This window comes from Phyllostomus hastatus, unplaced genomic scaffold (assembly GCF_019186645.2).
Source record: "Phyllostomus hastatus isolate PE091 unplaced genomic scaffold, TTU_PhHast_1.1 phas_contig_17, whole genome shotgun sequence".
Lineage (NCBI taxonomy): Eukaryota > Metazoa > Chordata > Mammalia > Chiroptera > Phyllostomidae > Phyllostomus > Phyllostomus hastatus.
This window is the reverse complement of record NW_025333664.1, coordinates 16080001-16104257: the sequence shown is the minus strand read 5'-3', so window position 1 is coordinate 16104257 and position 24257 is coordinate 16080001. Positions and strand designations below refer to the sequence as shown.

The following is a 24257-nucleotide window of genomic DNA, read 5'->3' as shown; positions in this document are numbered from 1 at the left end:
GAAAGACTCACCTCGGCGTTCACACCAGCCTATGCGGCCTTAATCACACCATGGACCTGGGAAGGCAGGAAGCTTTCCTCTGGGATACCAGGCCCAGGGAACTGAGTAGTGGTGGTGAAGGGGGAGCTCAAGAGGCCTCAGGCCACCACAGAGCTGCACCTGATTATGAACATCTGCCATGTGATGAGGGGGGCAGCCTGTCAAGCGGGGGTTTTGTAGTCAGACCAGGCTGTGCACACCTTGAGGTCAGGTTCCATACCTGTCAGCTCTACTGCCCCCTCGCTTTCCACCCCTCCCCATCCACGGCTCTGTGGGTTGGAGAAGCCCACGTATCAGGGGCAGGCCTAACCCATCACCTTGGTCTAGGGCAGGAGCAGTGATAACCAAGCCAAGTGGGTTTTCCTCTTGGGGTGTTCTGAGTATGTCAGGAGCCTGAGTAATAGGTTGCAGGACCAGACAGAAAGAGACAGGAATTGAGTCCCTTTAGCATCAGAGTCCAGAGGTGCAGAGCATTGAGCTCCTGTTGCAGGCGAGAGAATCGTTTCTAGAACTCTTAGAGGGGAGGATGGTATTCCAATCTCCAAACTATATTAGTGCTCTACAAGCCCTGGTTTTGAGCAGCACTCAGGCTGCGGTGCAACGAGGGCTGGGGGGTCAGTTTTCCTCGAATTGTTTAAGATGTGGCCACATGACAAAAATTCCTGTATTCCCTTTCTTCTAAGAGACCTCACATTCACTACTGTTGTGCTATTACTAGAGGCAGCTAAATGAGTCTCTGCTCACAACAGCCTAGAGCAGGGGTGTCAAACTCATTTTCACCGGGGGCCACATCAGCCTCGAGGTTGCCTTCAAAGAGCTGAAATAATTTTAGGACTGTATAAATGTAACTGCTCCTTAACTGTGAAGGAGTTGAAATTACATTTGGCCCTTTGAAGACAACTGCAAGGCTGTTATGGCCCCCGGTGAAAATGAGTTTGACACCCCCGGACTAAAGGGGGTTACCAACATAGTTACTTACATAAGCAAGGAACCCGAACAGCGTTTAAGGATGATGAACGAAGCCAATGGTGGCCTTGATGGTGTGTACCAGGAACAGCTCCCCAAGGCCTCTCTGTTCCCGTGACTGCATCTGCCATGTCACTGGGCTGCCTAACTCTGCCAGCAATGGGAAACAGCCTAGTGAAGTCATTGAGCCTGTAGAATTGTGATGTTGTCCTTTAACTGCTGCGGGGCCTGGAGCACGTGCTTTTGCCTCTTTGAACCCCAATTTCTGGCTCTGCAATTTGACCATTAGAATAGCAACTACCTGAAATAGCAAGGATTAAATAAAACTGCACATTAAACCCTGACTGGTGTGGCTCAGTGTGTTGGGCATACGAACCGCAAAAAGAAGGGTCTCTTGATTCCCATTGGGGCACATGACTGGGTTGTGGGGCAGGTCCCCAGTTGGGGGCGTGTGAGAGGCAACCGATCGATGTTTCTCTTCACATCATTGTTTCTCTCCCTCTCTTTTGCCCTTCCTTCTCCTCTCTCTAAAGTATAAATAAATAAATAAAAGTCTTTTTTTAGTGCATGTTAAATGCACAACATAGTACCTGCCTCACACTGAATATTCAATACATGTCAGCTATTTTAATTTGATGAGCAAGTCTAGCTAGTTGATAGTTAAAATGAACAAATACAAAAATGTCATTATGATAGACATCTGTTAACCTGACACCATGAATACTTTTTTCTTTGCTAATTTGCAGACATCCCATTGGGGTGGTGTTAAGCATCACTACCATTGACTGAACTTTTATTAAATGCCATGCACTATATATATAATTACTCCATTTAATCTTCATAATAACCCAGTGAGATAGATTTAATTACCCTCCATTTTATAAATGAGGAAACCAAGGCTCAGAGAAATGAAGGGACCTGTCTCCCTGCTAATGAGTGGCTCAGCTGGTTTTCCATTTCCTGCTGTACTAAGTAGTGAGAAATGTTGCAGGCTGGTTTCATAAATAGCATGAGCACACCAGCCTGTCAGATGCTTGTTTGTACTAGAAAACTGGAAATTAGGATATTTTACTATTCTCTCCATCTGCTTCAAACTATTGCCTGTAATCCAGTCTCCCTAAAACATTCCCTATCCAAGTCAGCAGTCTTGAGGACTGAACTTGTGAACCCGACATGTACAGAGACAATAGGCCTTCATTATTGTTGTACCTAAAGCAGGAGTCATCCTAGGTCTTCGGAGCTTGAGGATTTCTTTGTAGGGTTTTACCAGGTGGCCCAAGAGCCAGGATTAGGGCCACCTATTGGAAAATCGGTGTCCGGCACCAGAGGCCCTGGTGAAACAGGTGGGAGTTAGGCAGCAGAAACAAGCTAGAAGAACAGAGAGCTGGAAGAATGGAGATTCATCTGTCCATTCAAAAGCTATTTGTTAGGCACTGTGCTGGCAAGTACATAGATTGTAAGGTGAACTAAGTCACATCAGAGCTAGTTAGGAACAGTCTGTATGTGCTGGGCCTTGCCCTAAGCTAGGCATGCAGCTCTGAACAAAGAGGAGTGGCCTCAGTCTAAACAGCACTGAGCAGTAGAAACGTAATGCAACCTACATGCACAGTTTAAAATTTTCCTAGTAGCCACAGGAAAGAAAAAGCAGGTGAACATATTTTAGTAACATATTTAATCTGCTACATCAGAATATTTGTCATTTCATCATGTAGTCAATATAAAAATTTTTAGTGAGATATCTTACTTTTTTCCCCCAAATGAAGTCTCTGACATCTGGTGTACATTTTATACTTATAGCACAACTCAGTTTAGACTGTGTTTCAAATTCTCAGTGGCCAACATGTGGCTGGTGGCTATCCTGTTGGATATCAGATATTTAAATGATGTCCGGCAGACCAAAGCGTGGTGGGTTGGAGTCCCAGTCAGGGCACATGTCTGGGTTGTGAGTTCGGTCCTTGGCTGGGGCACCTACAAGAGACAACCAATCAATGTCTCTTTCTTCCTCCTCCTCCCTCTCTCTAAAATCAATAAGCTTGGGTGAGAATAAAAAAAATAATATGGAAGGTGTGAGCCCAGGGGAGCTCAAGGGGACTACAGCAGGAGGAAGAAGACACCAGGCAATGCAGTCCAAGTATGTGTAAGGCCTTGGGCAAACCTTTTTAGCATGGCGCCTGTCTATATAAACAAGTTGCTTAAAGGCATGTTACAAAATTTATGAGCCCATGTGGAGTACAGTGATTTATTGATAAGAATTTAGAATGATGGGTAGAGAAGAGGTACTGGGGACTTTATTTACTGTCCTATCATTGCACAGGAAGAATCATGGTAGTACCTAGGTGCCACTTCCTTCTGTTCAAGTCCAGAAACCATCTCTTCATTTTTTATTATAAAATGTGCCGTTCTTAATTTCATGTTTCCCCCTGCAAAAATGTATGCTGTTTGGAACCTGTTAACATTGAATTAATATAGATCTTCTTAACTCTGTAGTTCTCTAATTTACTTATTTAATGCTGGGTATGTTATTACTCATGATGCTGCATCATCCATGGGTGGTAGGCCCTGTATACTGGCTTCCAATGACTCAAAGATTTTTACTGTGTCTCGCTGAGGAGAACTATAAATATAAGCCTTACCTAGAGTATGCCGGGAAATGTGAATGATCATTTATTTTCTGGTCGTGTTAAATTTACCACTTTGAAGATGGTTTCATAAACGTAGACCAACACATCTTCCAATCATACTTGAACTCTTTAGGTCGTACTCACTGAATTTCTAAAATGGGATTGACTTCAACATTGGCCACCCTCCTACTTTTCACACAGCATCAGCAGTGGGAAGCACAGGAAAGGGGTGTATGAACAATGAGAAAGAGTAGTCCTATTCATACAAGACAAACCCATCCCTTGTTCTCTATGGCTTAAGATGAATGAGAACACCATGTTATCACATTGATTGGAGATAAGAACATCCATGGGAAGAGGACATTGGTGTTTCAGAGTAACATCTCAAAAGTCCTTGGAGAAGACAGGCATGGCCACTCCTGCCAATGTGGGTGAGATGACCACCCTGGGGGTCAGCTGAGGAAGGGAGTAGAGAGTACATAGAATAGAGGATGCCTGTTGCCCTCTCTCACATCACCCTGGCCAGAGCAGCACTGTGCAGTTCAAGTCCAAGTGTTTGCAGTGAGCTATTGATAGCTCAGAATCTTAAACTCACCCTGGTTTCACTGTGAATGAGTGAATTGCTTTCTACCCTCTAGTTTAGAAAGGCAAGAAATAAGTACTATATTTCTTGCTGGGCTTCTTAAGATATTTTTGACATAGTGTTTAATTGAAATGCACTGCTTTGATTCACAACGTATTCTGGATACAGCCCTGCTCCTGTCCTGGAACATGCTTCTTGTTCTTCCTCCTTACCTTCAAGCTACTTTTCTACTGTGGTGTATGGTGCAAAGTCTTGAGAAAACACACTTCTCTTCTATCCTTTTTATGAGTATATCAGTTTCCTTGTCACTCCTTCTTCCTGGTGTCTTCTAATTGAAGGTAAGGAGGAGCAGTCAGTATCTTCTTCGTTTCCTTCTGCTCCTTTCATCACTACTCAAACACTCTGGTCCCTTCTTCCCTGAGTATCAAAGGCAGTCTCAAGGCCAGGACCTCCCTCCCTCTTCTTCTCTTAGCCCTAGTTTCCTCCCTACTTGCAAACGCTTGCGCTGTACTTCTTTAATGGTATTTATCGTTTTCTTCGTTGAAGCTGAAACCAGATTACTGAAAGTGGTACTGTTTACAAAATGTGTGCTTGCATTGTCGGGTGCTCAAACTGGTATCTCCTGCTATTATTATTATTAATAATGTCTTATCGCGTATATCAGACTCAGCTCCTTAATGAGAGGCTCTGAATCCGATGTCTCTGATTCATCTTTGTAACTCACACTAGTCGGGAACTGAGCATTGCTCATAATTAATGCTATACCAGCGGGTAAAGGGCAACATTTCAAAGGAGGAGTGCTGCAATGGGATGTGAGAAATTTCAGAACCCGGGTGGGAGCCAGAATCTTGCAGAGAAGACCCAAATTCCGTAGGCACCTAAAACAGGCAGAGTCCGGATTGAGTCACAGGGACGCAGGTGATCGCCAGCCAAAATGTATAGCGATGAATTGTGTGCATCCGTCATTTCACTCCTCCCGCTCGGCTTGATTCGGAAAGGGAGGAGGGAATGTACCCCGCGCGGCTATCTGGGATAGCTGCGCCAGCGCAGCTTCCGGCTCCGAGTCTCGGGAATTATTTGACGCCGCGGCTTCGGACTCGCGCTGGTCTCTGATAGGTCGCAGGGCGCACGCGCAGTGGCACACTGGGCTCGGGGAGCTATTTGACGCTGCCGCCCCTAGCAGTCGGAAGTTGACTGAGCAGAGCTCAGCCGGCCGGCCCTACCGGCCTTCGTCGTCCCCAGGCGCCGTCGGAGAGTCGCTGACCGGTGGACCGACCGCCCTCCTGAGGACAGTAGGCTGGGGTAGCGAGGACGCCGGTCCTATGCCGCAGGTGGCGTGAGGCGGAAGGCCGAGTGCGGCCGGCGGAGGCGGCACCCGCCCCAGCAATGCGGGCCCCGCCCGTCGCCTCAGGTAACCGGGCGGCCCTCCCCGTCCCTGCCGGACCCTCCCCTCTCCTCCCCACCGGGCGGTCCCGAATCGGCCGAGCCTGCTTCTCGGCCCCGGGTGCTCCCAGAGCCCGGCCTTCGGGAGCACATCTCAGCATTTTTTGGGGGGGACCCACGGGGTCCCGGGAAACTTGACCCTGGAGTCGGCCGCATCTGACGGGTCTGTTCAAACCTGGTCTAGTCCTTGGGAGCTGCCCGGGCCTGGCGAAGCCCTCTCCCGGCACCTTGGGGGAGGGGGCGGGTCTGGAGCGGCGCAGGCCCGCTCCGGAGAAGAATTTGGTCCAGGAGAAAGGTTGGCCGAGTTGTTTCCTCCCTCTGGGGACGATGCTGCCAATTGCACAGTGAGACTCGGATGAGGAAGAGTTAATACTGAGAATCAACAGCGAATCCTTTTAAGCGCTGACTGTATGCCAGGCATTGTGCCAGGCCATTACGTTCACCACATCTAACTTAACAACCTTGTAAGGTAGGATTATGATCCCCGTTTTACTGTGGAGGCAACTGAGGCCCGGAATGGTTAGGTGACTTACTTGCCCAAGGTCACCTGGCTGGTAATTTGAACCCAGGCTGTCTGACTCCAGATTCAAGTTTTAAAAATTAGGTCAGTGTCTCTCCAACTTTGCTGCAGTTTAAAATCACCCCGGGGGAGCTTTGAAAGATTCCTGATGCCCAGATAGCACACCCAGAGCAATTAAATCAGAATTTGGGGATTGGTGGTGGTGAAGCCAGACCAGTATTTTTTTTAAAAGATTTCCATGTGATTTCAGTGTGCAGCAAAGTTTGAGAGCCTCTAGGTAATTCTGCATGTCAGAAGACGTTTCAGTATTTTTAAGTGTGTAGGAGACTCATCTGGGAATTTGTTGAAAATGTAGTTCCACAGGCAGAGAGAGGTCTTTTCATTGGGCCCACAGACTGCTAACCACTCCTGGTTTAAACTCTGTCGGGGATGGGCAGTAACTGTCTGCAGAGTTTCTGAGTTAGCTGGACCTTCTGAAGCATAGACATGTCATGCAAAACTGTCGGTTGGAGTTTTCCTGAATCTACAGTAGCCGTAGGTAAATGTCTTTAACCTCTGGGTCCTCCTTGCACATGCTCCTCTACCGAGACTCTCCGCCACATCTTCTCGCCGCCCCACCCAGATGCACACACGTCTGCCCTCTCTCCTACACACGCACGTATCCTTTTCTTCCCGTGTCTGGCTGCCTAACGCCCGACATTGCCAACTTCAAGATGCCTCTCAGCCTGTGGCCCCCAACACCGTGGATCTTACCTGTCTGCTCCTTAGCATAGTGGGGTTTACCAGTTATTTTTCAGTGTTGTGTTTCTGTCTCTTCTACTAGATTATGAGCAGCCTGAACCATGTGTTCTCCATCTCTGTATTCCTCCCTGTGCTTTGACATACAGACTCACAAAGGTTTTACCGAATGGAATGTTTGAGTACCTTTGTGTCCTAGACTTCATGCTACAAATAAATTCTCTATTTCCATTTTTGCAAAAGGTATGTGATAGTTCTTAACCTACAGAGTTTTGTTCTTTTTGCTTGGAAATACTTTAGTTAGTGTAATTGATTTATCCATGTAGCAATTGAATAAACACATTGAGTTCCTGACCACTGGCAAGGTACTGTGGGACTAACTCTGCAATCAACGCTGGTTGATTTTTAATGTCTGACTTTATCACAGTCTGTTACAATCAGTTCTTTAGTGGAAACCTTTTTGTTGCCCTTAGGCTTTGCATATATCCCCATCTCACTGGCCAAAATAGTGTTTAGTTGTCATCCATTAAATATTATTGCCTTGTTGGTGCTTGGTAAATACTCGTAGACAGAATTGTTACTGGGAGTAGTTCACTCTCTTTACCAGGAGAGATGACATAAGAAGTACTTAATGAAGACTAAAACCTTGATGTCGGAGAAATTGAGAAACTTAGTATATCTTTAGTACATAATGCTTTAAGTGCTATTGCCCAACATATTTATAACTTTTAGAGGAAGGCAGGGCAATAATTCAGATTGTATTTGTTCTTGGCTGGGCTAAAAACCATGTAAGGTTTATAAAAGTGAGTGAGTATGTGTACGAAGGTCATTATGAAGTGATTTTTAGACAATAAAGATACAGTTTTTAAAGATTTTATTTATTCATTTTAGAGAGGGGGAGGGAGGGAGAAAGAGAGAGAGAGAGAAACATCAATGTGCGGTTGACTCGCATATGCCCCTTGTTGGGGACCAGGCCTGCAATCCAGGCATGCGCCCTGACTGGGAATCGAACTGGCGACTCTTTGGTTCTCAGGCCGGCACTCAGCACTCAATCCAGTGAGCCACTCCAGCCAGGGCAATAAAGATATTTTTATAGCAGTTAAATATGGTGAAGTATGTGGCAAAATAAGACAATACACATTTCAAATAATGACATTGTTTGCAGCATAAGGATTGTATAGAAAGATTTTCTTGGTTTAGTTTTGTACTTTGTCTCAATTTGTAGGCTAAGGCTAATGTAGAAACTGATGGGACAGTTCATGTTAAATTCAGATACTCAAGAAACCTGCCTTTGTTTCTCTGATCAGATATGGACAGTATCCAGCTCTGGTCTGAGCACATGGAAGAAACTTAATCTTTAAGCTTGAGGTTTAGGTCTTTAGTTGATCTTCAAAGTAAAGGTGCAAATTCCACATGCTCAGTTAAAGGCCGAAGTGACTCTAATCCTAATAGCCTGAGACCTATAAATGGATTCTGTTTAATTTGAGATTCCTGTTAGTATTAGCAGGTGTTTTACCTGGCATTTGTAAAAACCTTTCAGATAGAATACATGATTTCCTTTGGAGCAAGGTGATTAAAGTTACAGAATTAAGGTATGTGGAGCTTAATTCTAAGTTTTTATAGGTGAAGAAAGTAGGTAACTTGCCCAAGACTTTTCATGGTTGGCTCTGAGCACATCTAGGACTAGTCAGCAGGCCACCTTTTCTGGATGTAGTATTTCCTTCCACACCCATTCCTCCCATGTGAGAGGATGTCTTTGTTGTTGTTTTGTGTTGTTGTTTTGTTGGGGATTGGGGAAGTGTGCCCAGTCGTTGGCTATGTTTGAGATGTTCAATTAGAAGTAAAGTGAGTGCTTGACATTTGCCACATGTACTTTGCTGTGTAAACTGGGATACCAAGGTACTGAAGACACAGCTTCTGTCCTCGGAGTCTAAAGTCAAGGTCGTAATCAAAGTTGAAGTATAGTATCTGCCAGCTCTGTCAAATAGAACTTTCCGCAGTGACGGACTACTCTTTGTGTGTGCTGTCCAACATAGTAGCTTCTAGTCACATGTGACTGTTGAGCACTTGAAATGTGACTAGTGTAACAAAGGAACTGAATTTCTAATTTAATTTACATTCGTTAAATTAAATTATTTAATTAAATTTAAGTAGTTAGATGCAGATATGGCCTTTGTATTGGTCACAGCAGGTCCGAGGCATAAAAGATGAGAAATGTGTTGGTGTTGTTGTAGGGAAGGGAGGGTTATTCATATTTTTTTTGGATAGACTAGCAAAAACAACCTGTTTCTACAATAGGAGGAATGTAGACAGAACCTGTCTGTCTGTCTTGTAATTCAAGTGTTTTATAGGTTTCCTAACAGTTAAAATCTGGTATACAGGTGAATACATTCTTATTTAGCCAAAATGGATTGATATTTGCCTTTAGGGTCAATAGGAACACAACAGAAATATGAACTATGGTCCTTTTCCCTTTATTCGTCATAGTTATATGGATGACCTTGAGTATACTTGCCTTAAAATCCAGCAAGGCTCGTTTATTTACTCAGTGTTTGGCTCTCTGTGTGCTGTTTTCCTAAGAGAAATGAGGCATGCCTGATAACATGTTCCTTGTATTTTTACATCTCAAAGTATGTTGACTTTTATTATTTTATTTGATACTTCTCCCAAATCACTTTAGCTAGTTAGGTACTGCAGGTATTCTCCCTGTTTTACATATCAGAAAACTATGACAAAGAAATAGCAAGTGACTTGTCCAGGGTCATATGGTGAAGTATGGAGTCAGAAAAAAGAAAGGAGCATTGGACTTTGAGGCAAGTTTCTTGTTACAGTTGTACCATCGTTTGCTGTGGCCTGAGCAGGCCATAACCTTTCTTTGTTTCCTCACCTAGGGCTAGCTGTCTTACTTAGCTTTCTAGGCTTGTTGTTGGAATAAAATGAAGTAACGTGCGAAAACTCTTTAAAAATGATCAGTTATATGAAGCTACATTGTTATTAAGCAAGATCTTCAGCAGTTTTTCTGTTGTATGTTGCTGCCTTGAAACCTCATCATGTCAGTTATTGTTCTGAATACTGTACTATGGTGTCATGAATTTCATTTGTCTTCCTCACACTGACACCTTTTCTTGGGCCGCCATTATGTCCTGTTTATATTTACAGGACACAGTGATATCTGCATCCTAGGACAATACCTGGCATGTAGCAGATGTTTAATAAATGTTTGTTTAATGAGATCATTGATGTCTAGATTTGCTTTACAGAGTTTTAAAAAAATTGTCCTCTGTAATTAGACTTGAAGCTCCTTGGGAACAGGGATATGTAGTCATTGTTTTATTCTCTGCGCCTGATGTATAGAAGGCATGTAGTAGATATTGTTGAGTTAGTTGATGTAATTAATGTCAGGCTGTGGTCTTAGTATGTCTGCCACTGTATTTGTCATTTTGGTAATTTGTCAGTTAGGCCAAACTTTCATGTTACTCTGTGGCAGTACCGGCAAGCTATAAGCTGTTACCCAGCACACATCGACTGAAATAGACGCCTCCATAGAGAGGCCTAGAAAGTGGGTGCATTTGGAATTGGAAAGGAAATTAAGTGATCTGCAAGGGAACACTGTCATCTTCCCCTTGCTCCTATCACATTAACTTCTGGAGCATTGATGGTGGAGACTTCTCTGCTAGCAGCTCATGTTAGATGACAGCCTGTCTGGGGAGGAGACACAGAGTCCTGAACACAGCAGTCAGAGCCCTTAGTCATCTGACGTCAGTCATGCCTTCATATCTCACTACAGTGTCTAACCCTCCTCATCCTTGTCCCCATCCTTTCTACCCTCCCCCTCCTCAGTATATTAGCCACGCTGGAGTTTGTTTTCTGCATGTCCATCAGCCTGTCTTGGACACTTACATCATATTTCTTTAACAGTAATTCTGTTCCTGTTCTATCATTTCCATGATACAGTTAAACATTCTCTGCTCCTAGTTTTTACTAAATTAATTACCAGTCTATTATTCGTAGTCTTTCAAACTTGGTCACTGCTTAACTTTGAAATCTTAGCACCTTCTGCATACAGCTTTTTTTTTTTCCTCCATTCTGGCTTTTAGTTTCTGGTGTTTTTTGCCAACTTGATGCAGGAATCCTTCCTCTTACATATTTTTCTTTTTTCTTCTACCTGTCTCTTACTCTCTTTTGTAAAATGTTTTATTTATTTATTTTTTGAGGAGGGGAAGAGGGAGAAAAACATTGATGTGTGAGAGAAACATTGATTGGTTGCCTCTTGCACATCCCCAGCTGGGGACCTGGTGCGTAATCCATGCATGTGCCCTGACTGGGAATCAAACCTGCAACCTTTTGGTTTGTAGGCCAATGCTCAGTCAATCCATTGAGCCACACCAACCAGGGCTTACTCTCATTCTTATTTGCTAAGTTTTCTTATCTCTGTTAAAATTGTATTCTTTCAGTACCCAGTTCATGTGCCCCATAAGCTGTAGTCTTCCCTGATCTTATCTTGTTTTCCACCTCAGCCCTTCTGTCAGCCAAAAGTAATCTTTTGTGCTCTGAGTTCCATAATATCTTCCCTAGAACTTTTTTTAAATGGCATTTAGTACTTCAGCTTTCTATCTTATATTACAGTTATTTATGTGTGTCTTATCTCATTAATTAAACTATAAACTCATTTGAAACGGGAACCAAGTCCTATTAATCTGTCTCCTTCTTGGTCTTAACAACTACATTGTATATAGTAGATGGTTAGTAACTATTTATTGAATCAACTTAGTGGTTACTGCCAGTGTCTGGGTGTTTATACGTGTAGTCAGGATGCTGATATGTGTACTCATCAATTCCATGGCACAATGATCTATAAATAAAAACTTACTACATCAAACAGTACCAGTTCTGCCACTCAGAACTACTTGCATTTCTCTGTGATCCTTCTAATTGTTAGTCATGTGTATATGTAGTTTTAATTATGATATATGTTTTTATCCCTCCACAGAATAGTCATTTATTGATTGCTTACTACAGAGTAGAACATGTTCCAAACATCTTATTACATACATTGATTTTCTAATCACCCACCACAACAACACGGAAGTAGACTATTACCCTACTATTATTCCCATTTTACAGATAAGATGCTCAGACACAGAGTTAGAATGTTTGCAAGGTTTCCCAGCTTGCAGGTGGAGAAGCTGGGATTTGAATCTAAGAAGTCTAGTTCTAGAACCCTAGCTCTTAACCAGTCCTCCTACATATTTTCATGCTTCTCGTGTCTGGTTAATGGCTGCATTATAGTATATATAGTTTTTATGCTCTGAGTATGGTTATCCCATTTGTTATATCTTCATCTGATTTTTTTTTTCATTGCTTTGGTCAGGGGTGGGTGGAGGGAGGGGGAGAGAGAGAGAGAGAGAGAGAGAGGGAGAGAGGGAGGGAGAGAGGGAGGGGAGAGAGGAGAGAGAGAGAGAGAGAGGGAAGCATCAATGTGAGAAAGATTGATTGGTTCCCTCTCAGATCCGCCCTGACCAGGGACCAAACCCACAACTTAGGCATGTGCCCTGACTGGTAATTGAACCTGTGACCTTTTGGTTTACAGGCTGATGCTCCAACCGAGCCACACCGGCTAGGGCTGTAAGTTTCTTGAAAGCATTTATTTCATTTTCTTACATTTATCATTTAAACATTAATATACTTAAAGAATTAAATTTTCTTATATTTAAAAACTCTCAAAAGCTTTTAAGAAGAATTTAAAAGCTGTTAAGCTTGTTTTGTTTTTTTCCTTGTATTTTTTAAAAAATTTAAATTTAATTTATTTAGTTCTAGAAAGAGGGGAAGGAGAGAGAAAGGAGAGAAATATCAATGTGTGGTTGCTTCTCACCACACCCCCTACTAGTGAGCTGGCCCACCATTTAGGCATGTGCCCTGACTGGGAATTGAACCAGGGAACCTCTTGGCGCTCAATCCACTGAGCTACACCAGCCAGGGCATTTTTCCTTGTATTTTTGATACTTCTGTCTTTACTTCAGAATTGGGAAGGGTGAGAGCTGTTTCTTAAAAGGTAGATTCTCAGTCCCCAACCCGATCTACAGAATTGAGGTTTCTAGAGCAGGGGGTCTTGGAATATGCATTTTTAAAAAGATTTTATTTATTTATTTTTAGAGAGAGGGGAAGGAGGGAGAAAGAGAGGGAGAGAAACATCAATGTGTGGTTGCCTCTCATACACTCCTTACTGGGGACCTGGCCCACAACCCAGGCATGTACCCTGACTGGGAATCAAACTGAGGACCCTTTGGTTTGCAGGCTGGCGCTCAATCCACTGAGCCACACCAGTCAGGGCTGGAATATGCATTTTATACCAGAGCCTCCTACATGGAATTTGAGAAACTAGTTTTTTTTTTTTTCTTCCTTAAAATATTTTTTTCTTCCAATAACCTGTTATCTGGAATGGATGCTAAATATTCCTTAAATATTTGGAAACGGTTAACTCAATTTTTTTACTAAAAACTAGCTTAGAGCAAATGGACATTTTTCGATTTTTATTTGTATATGGCGTACAAAATTTTGGACATCCTTCAGTGGGATAAAGGGAACACCTTCTAACATATTCCTTTTTTCTGTGGGTAAACCTTGACATTTTGAAACGTTTATTCAGTATCTACTGTGTTCCAGGGACGACTAAAAGATTCAGGAAGTGAGGTTTCCACTCGAGAAAGGTTGACACACTTGTGGTGAAGATTATCTTGACACATCTAACGAATAAGCTAATATGAAGCTTGGTGTTGACAGCCTCTTACAGACACTCAGAGCTGGGGAGGGGGGATGGTATGAGGAGTCAAGAAAAGTTTTACCAAAGAGAGGACACTTGAGCTGTGTCATAAAGAATGAGTACTGCCCTGGCTGGTGTGGCTCAGTTGGTTGGAGCATTGTCCTGAAAAAGGTTGCGGGTTTGAATTTCTGTCAGGATGCATATCTGGGTTATGGGTTCGATCTCTGGTCTGGGTGTGTAAGGGAGGCCCCCAGTCGATGCTTCTCTCTCACATTGATGTTTCTTTCTCACTTTCTCTCTCTAAAAAGCAATGAAAAAAATGTCCTTGGGTGAGGATTAAAAAGAAAAAGTACATCATAAGGTGGATCAGGGTGGACAATGTGGGGAATGGCAGTTAACTCAGTGGGAGTACTGTGAGCAGTGATATGGAGTATGAAAATGCTCGTTAGGTTTGAGGAATGACTAGTAATTGTGGCTGTGGCTTGTCAGTATGTGGGGGGCGTGTAGGGGAGTGGGGTGGGAGGGAAGTGGTAGTAGAAGATGATTCTGGGAAGGGAGACTAAGCAATTTCAATTAGAATTCTAGTAAGGATTTTTTTAGATTGGGTAAAATAATCTTAAATTTTATATGGAGGAATAAATGACTGAGAATAGCCAATAAAGTTTTAAAAAAGAACAGTGAAAGTGAAGGGGGCTTCCTTTACAGATACTAAGAAATTTCATCAAGCCACTGAATTTAAATATTGGCATTAACATAGGAATATTCAAATGGTTGGGCAGAACAGATTCACAAACAGATTCCCATATAAATGAGGATTTAATGTGACCCAACTGGTATTTCAGTTTATTGAGAAGGGATGTAGTTTTAATAGATGATGCTGGCACAACTATCTAGAAGAAAATGAAATTGGACCTTTTATACACCTCTTATAGAAGTAAATTCCAGATGAATATAAAACTTAAATGTGAAGAACTTAACAATTACCTTTCGTGGAAATCTAGTAGACTTCATATATACTTTAAGGTTATATTTTCAAACTCTTGGACCTTGACCCATATAGTAAGTGAAGTGTATTTTACATCGTGACCCAGAACAGATGCATATATGAAAAAATGAAGCAAGTTTCACAGAACATTTACTTACTTTTACTATTTATGATGCCTTTATTGTATATTCATATAATTAAAAGTTAAAGCATTAACCATTTCATTTATTTCATGACTCACACTGAAAAATGCTGATGAAGTGGATGGGAGGTAGAAACCACCTGTACTTTTCGGAATATAAGATGCACGTTTCCCCCCCCCCAAATTTTGGGGGAATAATGGTTGTTAATGCTGCTGTCGAGTTCTATTTACATTTACATTGGTGAAATATTATGTTATGTTATTAAATATTTTACCACATTTTTTGCTTCAAAATTCTTTCCTCTAAAACCTAGGTGCGTCTTATGGTCCAAAAAATACAGTAAGTCTCACTCAAAACTAGAAGTTGCAAAATAAAGGTAAATATTTGGCTAAAATGATGAAATTTTACTTCATACCTGTCAAATTGGCAAATCAATGTGTCTGATTCCTGACAGGAGGTTGGTGGTGAGAAGAGGAAAGAGGTTCCATTCAGTTGTAATGTAAATGGAGTTGTTACGGCTTTTTTGAGATGCAATCTGGCAAGACTTACTAACATTAACAGTACATATATTCTTTGATCCAAGAGTTTCACCCTTGGGAATTTGTTCCATAGAAATTAAAAGGCTGCTGTTTAAAATATATGAACAAGCATGTTTATTGCATCAATATTGCCTGGTAACAACAACAACAACAAACAATGGGAGTTGGGGAATAAAGTAAATGTACCTTATTAGGAGACTGGTTGAATAAATTATGTTATGTCCATGTCATGGAATGTTACACAGCCATTAGGGAGAATCTTATGAATTGGAAGGATATTCATAAGTACTGTTGAATGCATAAAAATGTATAGAAAAGTATACAGTCCCTAGTTATGACTATATATTATAGTCATAAATATTTTAATAATTATTTTAATAATATTGCATTAGGGTGGAGCAAAGTACAACAGGAAACATTGGGTTATTGAGATTATTTATCCAGAGAGGTGGATTATTTAGGTAGTGAATGAAACCAGACAAAAAAATGAAAAAGTTGAAAAACTACCTATATAGTGTGTATATATATTTTAGACTGTATATATACTATATATGTGTATGTCTATAATATAATCATTTTTTTTAAATGACGAGGAAAAAGTATGTGGTATGGAAATAAGTTGTCGTCTGATAGGATGGCTCCCTATCATATCAGAGGTCCACTTTTTCCCCTTCCATTTTTGAGAGTGCTTATTTTAGTGGGGGCGGGGGTGGAAGGCACCAGAATATTCTGGGGGAAATTCCTTATAAATTCTGAGGAAACTAAGGCATCTGTCCTTTCTCAAATTGTGGGTACCTTGTTCATTGCTGGTCCAACCCTCCTGTCTTCCCATTTCAGGGCTTCTTAGTGTTAGAGGAGGAGGACATCAGACCTCATAGTGTCACTGAATGGTACCTCGACCCAGTTCACCAGATTCCAAAAGAAGTTGAGAAGATGGAATAAAATCATGGGATGGGACACAGGAGGGGAAAGGGAAAGTGGTGGCTTCCTCTTGTCCAGAAAGGAGAAAGAAAGGTAGTTTGGGACCAATTTGTGAATGACTTTGACTTTCGCGCTAGGGAGTTTGATCTCCATTCTGTAGGCCAGTGATTCACAAATACCATATCATCTTGAAAAACACTGATACTTGTTGAGCTGGAATGAAGTTTTCTAAGTTAAAATTAAACAATTCTAGTTTCTTCCAGTTTGAAGAAAAATTAACTTAATGGATAGAACTTTTTAAAGATTATGTGTACCCATGTATTTTGTTTAAACATTGCTGGCTGGGCAAACATTTCACAGCAAGTAGGAAGTAGAAGTTAAGAGAAATGATTTGGAAAGGGCTAACCATCCTTGACTCTTCATGGATAAAGCATTTATGATTGTAATATTTACATTGCATTCATGCAGATATGCTTTCTGTGGCTAAAATTTCTCATTTGTATGATAGACTTAGACATCATTTCGTGGAGAATATATAGCCTAGGGAGAAGCCGTACATGCTACGGAGAATGTATAGGATAGGGAGAGACTGTACATGCCATGGTTAAGAATATGGTCCCTGGAATCCAGCAAATGTGGGTTCAAAACCCAGCTCTACCACATTATGTATCTGAAGCCTCAGGTAGAAGCAAACCTCTCTATGCCTCACTTTTTTCATCTGTCAAGTAGAGATAACATTATTTAATATTCATAGAGTTGTTTTGATGATTACATGAGTAGTATGTAGTAAATAGTAAGTGGCAGCTCTTCATATGCTTTCTGAAGGGCACTATGACTTCAGGTGTTCCATTACTGAAGTTTGTGTGCCACTGCTGCAGGGAATGAAATATTCTCAAAGAATAGTATGTCTGATTGAGGACATTGGTGGGAAATTGTAGGGGTATGTGTCCAGCATGTGTGTAGTAGGTACTTAGAAACTGTTGACTGAAGAGTCTGGGCCTTCAGGTAAACTCTTTCCTTTGTCTCCCTTTCCTACTTAAGGTACTCCATTCTTTCATCTGTTTCTATCCTGAAACATAAGAGTGAGGAGGGTTCCCTCATGCTATAAGTGTGCCAGATCTGATCATTTTCTCCCCTTGTGCAATGGCCATCTGTCCCAGGTCCACTTGGGGCTTCTGAGGACTCTTTTGGGGGAGGTTCTTAGACAGCTAGTTGCTTCTCAGGGTTTGCCTTCCTACCCAGTCTCACCATAAGGCTATTTTAGGACATTTCTCAAAACATTTAAATGTGTTTTTTTCTCAGTCTTGACTCAGTATGTTTGCAGCTTCTTTATCTTGCTATGTAGGGTAAATCTGTATTTTACTTCCTTTTATTAATTTGCAGCAGTATAATTTGACACGTAATTCTGTTTTGTCTTTTCAGGTGCCATTTGGATAGTCCTTTAGCGGCACGATGTACTCTGAGTGGAGGTCCCTGCATTTGGTGATTCAGAATGATCAGGGTCACACCAGTGTTCTGCACAGCTATCCAGAGAGCGTTGGGCGAGAGGTGGCAAATGCGGTGGTCCATCCTCTTGGGCAGGCCTTAGTTACTCCTTCAGTGGCTGGTAGTGAGAGTTTGTTAAAAACTGACAAAGAAGTAAGTGTTTCTGCATTTCATTCTACTGTGTGAAAATACATGTTTATTAATGAAGAATTTATTTAACATCTTTTTAGTGGATTTTTGCCTAATGCAATGTGACCTCTTGATTTTGATCTTATTTGGGTTGCGGGTTGGAGGCTCAAGAATTCTTAGAAGTTATAAGGAGTAGGTTGTGTCGTTGTGCTGCTGGGATTTCCTGCTAGCCAGACTCAATTTTTTACATGAGCTGTGTGCCCAGGACAGAGACTTGTGTGTCAGGGCCTTTCTCCTAAACTCAAGACTCAGTCTTCAGATTTCCATTTAGAGATGTGTTTGGAAAGTCTTCATTTTTACCTGAGGAGCATTTTTGTTCTCTTCAGAGTACACTAGCAGAGACTTACCCCGAGGAGCATCGCTTGCTGCGATGCACTCTCCTCTTGGCATATTTGGAATCCCTTGCTGCTTTGTCCTACTGTTAATGTCACATGTATTACATTACATTATATTGTTATATTGCTATTATATATTTCCTACCCTTAGCCTTTGTGGTTTTCTTTTTGCCTTTGTAGGTTTGGAGCTTAAAAATTTTAATTTGCATATTTATCTTGGTTCAACTTTAGTTTTATGCTGTGGAAGACTTACTGAATCCTGAATTTCTAACCTTCCATAATGACCTTGATATGTTAATCCAGTGTTACTCTGTTGTCTAGTGTTTCAACCAATTATAAATCCAGCCATTCTACCTTCTTTTGGATCATAGGTCTCAGGTCTCCGTCTTGCCTGCAGGACATCCTGCATCTCACCGAATTTCTTACTAAAGCCTAGATTTCCCTTTGCCAGAGAAGGCCGTTAATGGCATAATGAGAATAGCTTCTCATTTCTAGTTAGAAGACCAGGGTTCAAGTTTTCAGCTTCAGCATTTCCAAACCAGTGACTTGGGCCAAATTGCTTAATCTTGCTAAGCTTCTTCTTATCTATAAAGTGAGGATAGTTTACCCTCTGACACAGGGTTGTTTTGATGGTTAGGTGATATTTATGAAAGAGCTTTGTAAACTTTGAAGATTATACAATTGTTAGCTGCCTTCATAGTAACCTTGTTAATAAAGGAATGAAGCTTGTCTGGCATGACTTGTTCTTTTTGAGCAGACTGGTTCCCAGTGATCACGCTTCCCTTTTGTAAGTGCTCACTGATCATCTACTTAGTAATTTGTTCCAGTTTTATCTGGAATTCACTTAAGCCTTTCATGCTACAGTATTTGGAATATAGTTTTCATCTTCTTTTGCAAATTGGGCTGTTTTCTCTTTCCCATCACACCTTATTCATTCTTTATGACTACAGGCAGTGGTTCAGCAGCCTCTTAAGCAAGTTCTTTCAGTTTCTAGGATGTGATTCAGGTGGGTCAGGAGGCTGGAACTCATTTAGTGTGGCTAACTACCTTGTTAAAATCTTATCCTGCTTCAGTCCCTTCTCAGTTGTGCTTGTTCTTACTTTCAACTTTAAATATTATGTTCTGTGTCAGTCACAAGATAAGAATTGAGTATCTGTTCATTTTGCTTCCTGTTGTTAGTGTTGCATAATCTGGAAATGAAATGTGATTGAATTTGTGTACATGATTTCCTCCTAAATGACACATGTACCCTTATGTAATTAAGTAGTGGAAAGTATCTAAAATTTCCTGTTTCTTTGTTTCCAGTCTATATGGAAAATCAAGATGTCCTGTACTTACTTTATATTTCACAGAGCAAACAATAATGTCTAAAGGGTAAGCCCTGGCTGGTGTGGCTCAGTGAACTGAGTGCTGGCCTGTGAACCAAAGGGTTGCTGGTTCAGTTCCCAGTCAGGGTTGCAGGCCAGGTCCCCAGTAGGGGGTGTGTGAGAGGCCACCACACACGGATGTTTCTCTCCCTCTCTTTCTTCTCCATTCTCCTCTCTTTCTCTAAAAATAAATAAATAAAACCTTAAAAAGGAGTGGGGGATAAAGGCCAATATAGGCTTAATATTTAGAAATAGGTAATTTATTTTCTTCTTAAATCTTTTGCTTAGGAAATGTCTGAGCATATCTCATGTGAAAAGTGCATTTCTCTAGAATAAATCTGATATTCTAGGTATCAGATGTTGAGATAAATATATTGTCAATTGAGAGATTTTTTTGGCAGTAAAAGACGTCAACATCTTAAGTCAATCTACTGAGATATAGATAGGGATATGTGATAATTCTATCTGTATATTTTCTTTTGTTTAGGTAAAATGGACCATGGAAGTAATTTGCTATGGACTGACCCTTCCATTGGATGGAGAAACTGTAAAATATTGTGTTGATGTATATACAGACTGGATTATGGCTTTAGTGTTCCCAAAAGATTCTATTCCATTGCCAGTTATTAAAGAGCCTAATCTATATGTTCAAAGTATACTAAAACACCTGCAAAATCTTTTTGTACCAAGGTAAGCTACATCCGTCTCTGGACTGTTACCAAGGTCATAGTAAAACATTCATAAATGTTACTTTTTTACATTATAGGAACTGATTTCATTGTTAGTACTTTGAATAGTTAGCTTTTATTACTTGTTCTATTAAAGAGTTTATTCATATGAATGTTAGGAGAGATGGGCTTATATAATGTTTAAATATATGCCTATTTTAAAGGCTTTTGGTTTTTCTTGTAAATCTGATAGCTACTAGATATTAAAATACCGTGTCCCCATTCCCTTCCACTCAAAAAGACACTTTAGCCTGTTATAATTTTTGTTTCCACTTAAGCTAAAAGCAGCTAAGCCTTCTACCTTAAAACAAATCTTTCTTATGAGAGAATGAAGACACTGAAGTAAGAACGCTTGACGTTATTATGGGCATATTTGTAGTAGGTAGGCCAAAAGGTTATCTTGACAGTTTGTTACTGATTTCCCCCCCATCTCTGAGGTGAAGACCTTAAATAGGGTAAGTAGGATAAGGACCTTACTTGTTCTTAAATTTTTTATTCTGGTTTAAAAAAAATTATGTCATTGGTAAAGAATTTGGGGAATATATGAATGAATGAACAAGAAAGCGTTAATTCCCTACCCTTTTGTGGAGATTTTCTTTAAGAAAAATCTGTTTTCAGCTATTTTTTTCTGTCTTTGAAAGAGGCAAGGGGGCTTGTCTCCTTTTGGAAAAGTTCTAGTTAGAGCTTTTGGTCTGTCAGATGGTGAGGTAATCATCCAAAAACCACCTCTGTAAATTTTAGCTTTTTAAATTTAGAAGGATGGCTACTTTGGAAAATCTGAATTAAAAAGGAAAAATCTCCATTAAGAATTCTGGTGCCTAGGATCAAATATGAACTCCTTACTTTGTGTGAAATGCCTGCTGTAATCTGGCCGTTAGCCAGATTAGCTGCTACTAAATGTGCATGAGCCCTGCTCTGTGGTCAGGCTCATAAATTAAACATTCCCTAAGATTCCTTAAAGATCTTCCCCATCATTACTTACTCTTTCATCTTCCTTCTCCTCCCCTCCTTCACCTAGCTGTATTCATTGTACTTTTGTTGGTTTATCTTAAATCTTGCCTTGTAAAAAGAAGCCTTACCTAACCATCGAGGCCCATAGTGACCAAACCTTTGGTGAACCTCTGTGGTACTTCCTGTGTCACTCATATCTCCTCACTGTTTTATTGCTTATTGTTTTTTTAAAATTGAATTTATTAGGTTTACATTGGTTAATAAAATTATACAGGTTTAAGGAGTATAATTCTATAATACATTGCCTGTATGTTATATATTGTGTTCATCACTACAAGTCATGTTTCTTTCCATCACCATTTATCCCCCCTTCATTGCGTATCTTTTAAAATGTGCATGTCTCATTTTCCTACCTAACCAACTTGAGGGCAGGAACTGGGTTGTGCATATTTTACACTTCCACGGTGTTTGGTACAATACTGGTATTACCTTAGGTGTGAATTAAGTGCTATTTGCTTGTATTTATTGATTTCAAATGGAAATAATAACAGGAAATGGTTGGCAATAATTTGCGTAGTGTTTGTGGCTAAGCAAGTTCTTCTCAAATGGTATAATAGTTTTAATGCTTTCTTATCATCCCATTTAGGAGACCAATTTGCTGACCTTTTGTGTGTGCATGATCAGTCTCATTATTTGTGTTGTCATTGCGTCTGGTATACTCTCTGTACCCATACCACCTCTCAGTGCTTAGTCTGTACTGGTGAAAAAAATCAATGTCATTTGAGTTCATTAGACTTTTATTTTTACCTTTTGAGAATCATGACTACCATACAAATGGTTCATTTTACTATTTGTAATTAGCTTGTTTTCTCAAAAGTGTGTATGTGCATACTTCTGCGAGGGTATTGAACTGAGTCTTAAGAGTTCTCCTGGTGTATATCCAAGCATTCAGTGAGAGTGAGGAGATGGCAGCATAGGTAAACACGGCTTGCCTCCTTATACAACCACGTCATAATTACAACTAAATTATAGAACATCCATCACTCAAAACTGTCAGAAATCGAGTTGAATGGAAGTCTGACAACTACAGAATTAAATAAACCACATCCATCCAGACTGTTAGGAGGAGTGGAGATGCGGGATGGGCTCTTCTCATATCCACATGTGGTGGATAAAAATTCAGCATGGATATCTGGGGAGTGAGGAATCCCAGCCCCTCACAAGGCTCCCCAGCCCAGGATTCCAGTACCAGGAAGATAAATCCTCACAGCTCTGGCTGCAAAAACCAGCGAGGATTGAGTTGGTGGAAGAAATCTTTAGAATCCCAAGAAATTCCTTTTAAAGAACCCACACATGGATTTTTCTCAGACTCATTCCTCTGAGCTCCAGGACTGGGGTAGCAGCTTGAAAGGCACCAGTGGCATTTGAAGAGACGCTGAAGTGTCTGGCATCAAGGCAAGAACTAGGGCACAGCTTTCTCCCAGACAGAAAGGTGGGCAGAGGCCATTGTCCCTTTTCTGAACCCTCCCTCACAGAGCCACAGAGCTAGCAAGCTGGTGCCATATCTGAGCTAACCACCAACCTCCATCAACCTGGCTAACACTGTTTGCCGCACCCTGGAGATCCCCAGAGACTTGCCCTACCCAACTTATGGGCCCCCCAAACTGCTTTTTCATATGAATGGCTGGTCTTGGCTCTTGCAACTTCCAAAATCCTCTCAAACAAGCAACAGCCAGCCTCAGTGAGCCTCCAGCCCCCATACCTCTTGCTAAGTGATCCCAGGCCTGGCACTAGCAGCAGCCAGTTTAGGTTCACAGCTTGGCTTTGCCTGGGAATCTCCAAGCTCAGCACAAATAGCAGCCATTTCAGATTGCTTTATAGCTCAGGCAGGGTGGCCCCAGGCAAAACATAGGTGATAGCTGACCTTGGCCTGCACCACGTGGGAAACCCAGAGCCTGCTTACCCAGTGGACAGCTGAATACCATGTTGGAGCATCAACATCCTGTCCCCATACAGCCGATCCTCCGTGGAGGGAGGAGGTTGGTGGTTAGTGGTCACAGCCAGTCCTTACAGCTGACTAGCTTGGGTAAACCCCTCCCATTGATCTTCCAACAGCAATCAGGGCTCAACTGCAAGAGGAGGGCATACTCAGCCCATATGAAAGGCATACCTCGAGTACCCAGCTAGCTGACAGGGGAGGCTGTGCCACTGGACCCTATAAGACACCTACTACATTAGGCCATGCTACCAAGACAGGGAGTCATAGCAGCTCTGTCTAATACATAGAAAAAACACTGGGAGGGTGGGTGCCAAAAAGAGGAGACAAGGAAACATGGCCCCAGTGAAAGCATAGATTCAAACTCCCAAAAAAGAACTAGACAAAATAGAGAAAAGCAATCTCAGATGCAGAGTGCAAAAACTGGTTATAAGGATGCTCAAGGAACATAGTGAGGACCCCAACAGCATAAAAAAGATCTAGTCAGAAACAAAGGATATACTAATTAAAGAACAATTTATAGAGAAACCAACAGCAGAGTGGATGAAGCCGAGTATCAAATCAATGATTTGGAACATAAGAAAGCAATAAACAACCAATGGAACAAGAAGAAAAAAGAATCCAAAAAAACGAGGGTAGAGTAAGCAGCCTCTGGGACAACTTCAAGCGTTCCAATGTTCACATCATAGGGGTGCCATAAGGAGAAGGGAAAGAGCAATTAGAAATTAGAAATCTATTTGAAAAAATGATGAAAGAAAAATTCCCTAATTTATTGAGGGAAATAGACATGCAAGTTCAGGAAGCACCAAGAGTCTCAAACAAGATGGACTGAAAAAGGCCCACTCCAAGACACATGGTTAAAATGCTAAAGGTTAAAGATAAAGAGATGATCTTAAAAGTAGCAGGAGAAAAGCAGTGAGTTGACTACAGGGGAATTCCCATAGGACT

The 24257-nt window shown here is 41.3% G+C and overlaps 1 protein-coding gene across 5 annotated transcripts in view; it reads left to right on the top strand.

Annotated features, from left to right (window-relative positions):
• The first annotated feature begins 5356 nt into the window (after positions 1 to 5356).
• RALGAPB (Ral GTPase activating protein non-catalytic subunit beta) overlaps positions 5357 to 24257 on the top strand; it is an 85890-nt gene continuing 66989 nt past the window's right edge. For 4 of the 5 annotated variants that reach the window (XM_045832637.1, XM_045832636.1, XM_045832635.1 and 1 more), the window contains exons 1-3: positions 5357 to 5620; positions 17681 to 17896; positions 20122 to 20324. In XM_045832637.1, the coding sequence (XP_045688593.1) occupies positions 17711 to 17896; positions 20122 to 20324 (389 nt within the window). In that variant the 5' untranslated portion in view covers positions 5357 to 5620; positions 17681 to 17710. Of the gene's footprint in view, positions 5621 to 5701; positions 6122 to 17680; positions 17897 to 20121; positions 20325 to 24257 lie in introns of those variants that run through there. The other variant, XM_045832634.1, reaches the window with a different exon arrangement.